Source organism: Balearica regulorum, chromosome 15 (assembly GCF_011004875.1).
Source record: "Balearica regulorum gibbericeps isolate bBalReg1 chromosome 15, bBalReg1.pri, whole genome shotgun sequence".
Lineage (NCBI taxonomy): Eukaryota > Metazoa > Chordata > Aves > Gruiformes > Gruidae > Balearica > Balearica regulorum.
The window spans coordinates 11561343-11567342 of record NC_046198.1 but is presented as its reverse complement, the minus strand read 5'-3'; the positions used below and the strand labels follow the sequence as shown (position 1 = coordinate 11567342).

The window sequence follows — 6000 nt, the reverse complement described above, 5'->3', positions numbered from 1 at the left end:
GCGGTGGCGTGTGGTCTGTCAGGGCAACCGTGGTTGGGGCTGCAAGGGCCTTTTAATGAGAGGCACGAGTCCGGGCACGGAACATTTGGGGTGGTGGAGCCTTTGGGGGCCAAAGCACTTCACAAAGACTGAGCTGGGTCTGGAGGGCCCGAATGAGTTGGTGGGAAGGGAATGGTGACCAACCAGCTCACCTCCACCGAGCAGGCTTACAGCCAAGGCTGGCTGGAGGCCAGGTCGCCTCGCGAGATGCTCAGAGCAGCCCGAGCCACCGAGCCCACGGGCATTTTTGAGGATGAGTGACCTGTGGATGGGTCAGGGGGCCGCACTAGCAAACCACCCCCTCCTGCAACCCACCCCCTCCTGCCCTCGCAGCCGGGAGCGGAGCCGTGAAGGAGCTGCTTTTTCTCCCCCTGGCTCAGGTATTTCCCCCCCATGCGATGGCCCTGAGGGGGAGGCACCTGCCAGGAGGGGAGAGCGATGGGCACTGCCTTGGGGCGCATGGCATGGCCCCCTCCTCTGCTCGGTGATACAGACAAGGGGAAGATTAAAAAAAAGCCAAGGACAGGAAGGAGGTGGGAAGCTCATCCATCCGCTGCAGCCCAGCCTGGGCCAAGACAGAGCCTCTGGCTGGAGGAGCTGGGATGTCCAGGACGTCCCTCCAGCCCTCCCGCACCCTGAGACAGCCAAAACTAGCCCTAAACCTCAACCAGCCTCAGGTTTGGCTCCAAAGATGAGGCGCAGCACCTGCTTATGGAGGGGCTGGGGGACAACTCCATCGCCCATGCCAAGAGCAGCCAGCCCTGGCACAGCCCTTCATCTTGCCCAGCCCAGCTCAGCACCTCCAGGTCACCGACAGGCTCCTGTTTGGCTTTTAAAATCTAAAGCTGCTTTGCTAGAAGCAAATTTTGGGAAAGAGGGGCTGCACAGCCCCCCCCCCAAATTACAGTCCAGGCAGATTGGGGGGGAGGGCATTGCCAGGAGGGACCCGCAGCTTCAGGCACGGGTTTCAGCACCACAGCAAGGGGCAAGGGAAGGAAGGATGTTCGTTCCTTACTATAAACTTACTAAAGCTGCGCAGGAAACGCCGAGCGGCTCCGATGGCCACACGCTTGCCCTTGCCCCCTCACCGACATCCATGTGTGCACGAGCGGACCCGGCCGTGACACTCGGGGTGCCCGCACGGGGAAGGGGCTCCAGAGCTGCTGCACCGCGGCAGGGAGGACCCTCACCCTTCCCCTCTCCCCCATTTCCTTTTGCTTTCAAGGCCAAATTCTGTATTTACCATCGCTCCTGCAGGGTGGGGGGGGAGGTCCCCCCAGCCTTTCCCCCACGACATGCGCATCCTGGTTTCCATTTAGAGCAACTGGAAACCATTTTCTATCCCGTCCAGTTTTTCCTCAGGAGCACATGGAACGTATTAAGCTTTTCCAGGAGGGTCAAATGGGTTTTGCCTTGCAACTGCAGAGTTTTCAACCGCGCAGGCTGAGATCTGGCAAAACAGCCCTGCCTGCTCACCCCTGCTGCCTGCTGCTGCCTGTCATTAGCCCCGGCGTCAAGCCGGCACAGTCAGGATGGAAGGACGATGTTCCGACTGTAACGAAAGCACAGAGGTAAAAGCCAGAGTGCACAAATTTATTTACAAAAATTCAAATTACAATATAATACAGAAACTTTTTACACACAGAATATTAGAACAGTTTACTACCAGAAGGTAAAGAAAAATATTTTTTGTTTTCTTTTTTTTTTTAATAAACCACCTATTTTATTTTCAGCTATTGTTATACAAAGTTGCAGAACATGCACATCTTTACAGGGTTTCTTTCTTTTAATATAATGTTTTGCTAAGTGCAAATACTAAGTTTTTCTCTCCACCTTTAAGGCAAATAAATTGGGACACTGCAATTAACCATACGAAGTACCTGTTACGGGATCAGCCTGGCACAGCAACCTCCCTGGTAAAAAACAAATGGTTTCAAGGACGGCGGGGCAAGAGGGAGAACGGGATGCAGAGCCCGGATCTGGGATAGCTCAGTCGGAAACCACAATGCTCGAGGTCTCTCGGTTAGAGGGGAGGAGCAGCCACGCACTTTGGCTGCGGAGTGTTTTTTGGTGAAGCAGCGCCAGGAGCCCAGCATCGCCCCAGGGCCAGGCAGAGGGCTAAGCCCAGCTCAGGGCTGCTGGGCACGGTACACCTCCCCACCACAGACCAAGCACCCATTTCTCTCCTCTCAGACACAAATAAGCTCACGGTTTGCAGGGGACATGGGACAGCAGTCCTCTCTCCCCCTGCCTCTACCAGGCTCCTCCAGGACCGTGACCGCTGAAGACACTCACACCCTAAGCAGGACAGACCACGGACACCAGCCTCCCCTTGCCACCGCTGCCTGACGCTTCCCCGTCCCTCTCGCTCCATCCCTGCACCTCCCTCTGCCAAGGCTCAGTTCCTGACACCCATGCATCTCTAGACATGCACAAAAAAATGGGATTAGACCCATCATTTTTTGTTAGTGCTCCCAGTCACGTAGCGCTGTGTGACACGTCACGTTTCCTTCATGGTTTGGGCCACCAATTCCGCAGCTAAGCTGTGCCCCGGCTGCCCGACCCACCTCCACTGCCTGACCCCCCTTCGCACAGGCGGGTGCTGGAGAACCACCGTGACCACCCTGCCAGGGAGAGGCACACGCTTCACAAAGCCTGGAGGGCTCATCCAAGCCGGCTCTTGAGCCCGTAAGATCCTGGTTATTAAAGCCCCAGGACTCCCTTCTGCAAGGGGAAGCCACTCGTGCCTGCTCTGACCCAGGTCCATCTTCTCACTGCCCGCTAACGCTGTGAACGCAGCCCTTCCCAAATCCAACGGGACACCCTGCTCCTGGCTACCGCAGGAATCGCTCACTGCAAGCTGGGGTTTAAACCTGGCTAAAACCCGGTTGAGCAGCAAGCGGTAAGCTCCTGCAGCCCCCAGACTGCTTCCAGAAATAAATTAAAATAAAAAAAGCGATAGCAGCAAGGGAATACCACTTGGTTAGTAATGCTAGAGAGACCACAGCACTGTGGAGCTGGAACAGAGCACTCCGCAGGATACATCCAACCCGTAGGCAATGCCCAAGAGTGAAGAAATTGCTGACTCAGCTCCAAAAAGCATGGAAGGCCCCTCTGGGAGACGCTCCTGGGGACCACAGGCCCCAGATGCTGTTCTGGGCCATGGTGGAGGCTGCCTCTCCCCAGGAGCATCCCACCAACAGCCCCATCGCTCACTGCAGGCCCGAGGAGACACTGTGCCGGGGGCTGTTACAGAGAGCTGCAAGCAGAGGTTTGGCAGAAGCTGTAAGACAAAGGCATGGATTTTTACCTGAAAAAAAAAAATTAAATAAAACAAACCAAAAGACACCTAGATGCTCAAATCCCAGGGGGAACTGCGGGGAGGGGAAGTGCACCCAGCGGGTTCCCAGCAGGACGGAGCAGGATGCTGCCCAGACCAAACCACGCCAGCACAACTGGGCTGTAAAAGCTAGCCCAGCATTTCTGGGAGGAGGGGTTTTTCCACTCCAACCATTTTCTTTTCTGAAGGGGGCCTGTACCAGACAGTACAGCCAAGGGCTGTGGGGAAAGGGCTTTGTGCCAGCACTCCTCCTGCAGCCCAGCAACTACACCCTCTGTTTCTTAGGAGGACGTTTTGCTTTTCCTAAACCCTCACTTCCTAAGCCCAGCAATACTCACGTTTGCCTTTTAACACACTTTTCTGAAGCCAATTAAGCTGAAACACACATTTTCAGAGGTTATTAAGCGCCGCAGAAGCGGCCAGCTTCCTGCACACAAGGCTACAGCTGCCCGTTCGGTTGCAGGGGCTCAGCTAAGGGGGGCTCCCAGCTCACCGCCACCCGCATGCACGACTATGCTGGTAGTTCCTAATTTTCCTGCCACAGCACACATCACACCACTGCCTACGCATCCAACCGGGTATTTGCCCAAGCAGTTTTTGCACCGAAGGGCGCAGCTTAGGCTCCAGGTGCTTCTACCTGCTGCCAGAAGTGGGCGGGGGGGGTGGGGGTGGGATTTAGGATGCCAGATGAAAACAGCAAAGCAAAGGCCACATTTTGGAAATTGAGAGGCACCCACCTCTGCAGGAAAAAAACTGAGCCCTTTAAAGAGGGCAAGTTCAGTTCAGCCAAAGATTTGGGTGCCTGAGTCTTCTGCTACTTGCTAAAGCCAGAGACAGAACATGGCTCTGGGCTTCTTGCCAAGATCTCAGCAACGAGATGGTTGCTGCATCTCCTCACTCCACTTGTAGAGCGAGAAAGGCTAAAAACACTAGATTGACATGGTTTTGAACAATTTATTTCTGCTGGGAGGTGCTAGCAGGTTACAGCAATGCTGGAGAACATGGGAACCCCAGCCTCATGCCTCTCCGCAGGCAGAAGGCTGGGGCAGCTGACTCCCATTGTCATGTTTCTGAAGGTTCTACTCAGATGCCAAGTCTCTCCTCCCTTCCCCCAAGACTCACTTGACTGTGCAGCAGCTGCTCTGGCCAGCAGGAAGGTAGGATTTTTGGAAAGTCCCCGAGGAACGGCTGCATCCCTGCGCTCCACCAAGTCTCACTTTCCTTCCCAACAGCTGCCTGAACGGACTTTGCCAAATCAAGATATCTGGATGCCAACGTAGGGAGAGACCCCTGGAAACGCAGCACCAAGCCCTGTTGCAGCACAGGCTGAAATGTTTGACTGCAAAGGTTCAGAGAAGCTCTAAAGAGGGGTGCAGTGCAGGTACGCGTGAGTCAGAGCAGGTCCCCTTGCAGCTGGCTAAACCAACCAAGGGGCTGGAGCAGGAGGGGGGGGTGACATTACTGGGGTGGCTTTGCCCTGCAGTGACTCTACGCCAAGTGCTGTTTGAACCAGGTCAGAACCGGTGTCGAGGCTGAGGGCCAAAGTGCATAGGCAAGTTGTGCTCCAGCTGAACATTGATCTGGGGAAAATCATAGTTCACCCTCATGTTAGGTAACGGGGGGACGTAGGGGGCAGGGATAGGGCCGATGTTGAGGGGGATGTTATTGTACATGGGACGGACAGGAGGGAGCGGGAAGGGAGGGTGCACAAAGGGGTAAGGGGGCATCCGGGGTTGATGGAGGTTCTGAGGAACAGGTCTGGGGATGACTTCAATTCTCTGGATTTTCTCCATGGGCTTTTCTGCAGGAGGGCCGATCCGCTTGAAGCTGTTCTCTGCAGAGAGAGGACAGAAAAGAGCCAGTCACCCCACAAACAAAAACTCAAGCTTGGTCCATGGTTTTACAGTTGCAAATCCACATCCTCCATCCCCAGCATTCCTTAAGCACGCTCTCTACAGCGTCACTGCTTGCCCCTGTCATGCTCCAGGCACCACGGAGCACAGCACTACTTTTCCAGGTTGGCTCCGTTCATCAATCCCACACCACACAGGGGGAACACCTCCTCTTGCAGAGATGTGGGGCAGCCCCATGTGTGCCCGTGTTCCCCCACCACAGAGCACAGAGGTTCCGCTGCCCTTCAGCTGCTTTGCCAAGTGGAGATGAGACAGGTCTGTGCGTCCACAACACCCGGTGCCAAGTGAGAGCTGGACACTTGTGGCTCCCCACAGTCCCAGTTAAAGCCTGCAGGTAACGGCACTTTAAAGCTAGACTGGTTCCCAGGATGAATAGGGCAATGGCTTGCACTCCTCTCTGTAGCAAGATTTGGGTGATGCTTGGTGCAGCACAGCAATGCACGGAGAAGCCTGCAAACAGGCAGGCCGTGGGAAAAATCCCATGGAGATCCAGAGACTTGTCAGTAGTGGGAAGCCTACGCTCTCCTGTCGTCCTCAGCCTGATCTCAAAGCACAGGTAAAGACTGTGACTTACCTCCATTTTTCTTCCTTTGCTCCTCTTCAGCCTCTTTCTGAATCTCCTGAATTATCTTCTCATCGTCTTCCTAGAAATCACAGGAGTATCAAGAGTCAGTGGGTAATTCCTGCTGCAGCAACCTTCTATTCTCT

General features: G+C 55.0%; 1 protein-coding gene across 4 annotated transcripts in view; it reads right to left on the bottom strand.

The window, feature by feature from the left end:
* Positions 1-1620: 1620 nt before the first annotated feature.
* Positions 1621-6000, bottom strand: part of RNF216 (ring finger protein 216) — an 81555-nt gene continuing 77175 nt past the window's right edge. For all 4 annotated transcript variants that reach the window (XM_075768078.1, XM_075768076.1, XM_075768079.1 and 1 more), the window contains exons 16-17: positions 5867-5936; positions 1621-5213 (exon numbers count right to left, since the gene is read on the bottom strand). In XM_075768078.1, coding sequence (XP_075624193.1) covers positions 4894-5213; positions 5867-5936 — 390 coding nt within the window. In that variant the 3' untranslated portion in view covers positions 1621-4893. The remainder of the gene's footprint in view (positions 5214-5866; positions 5937-6000) is intronic.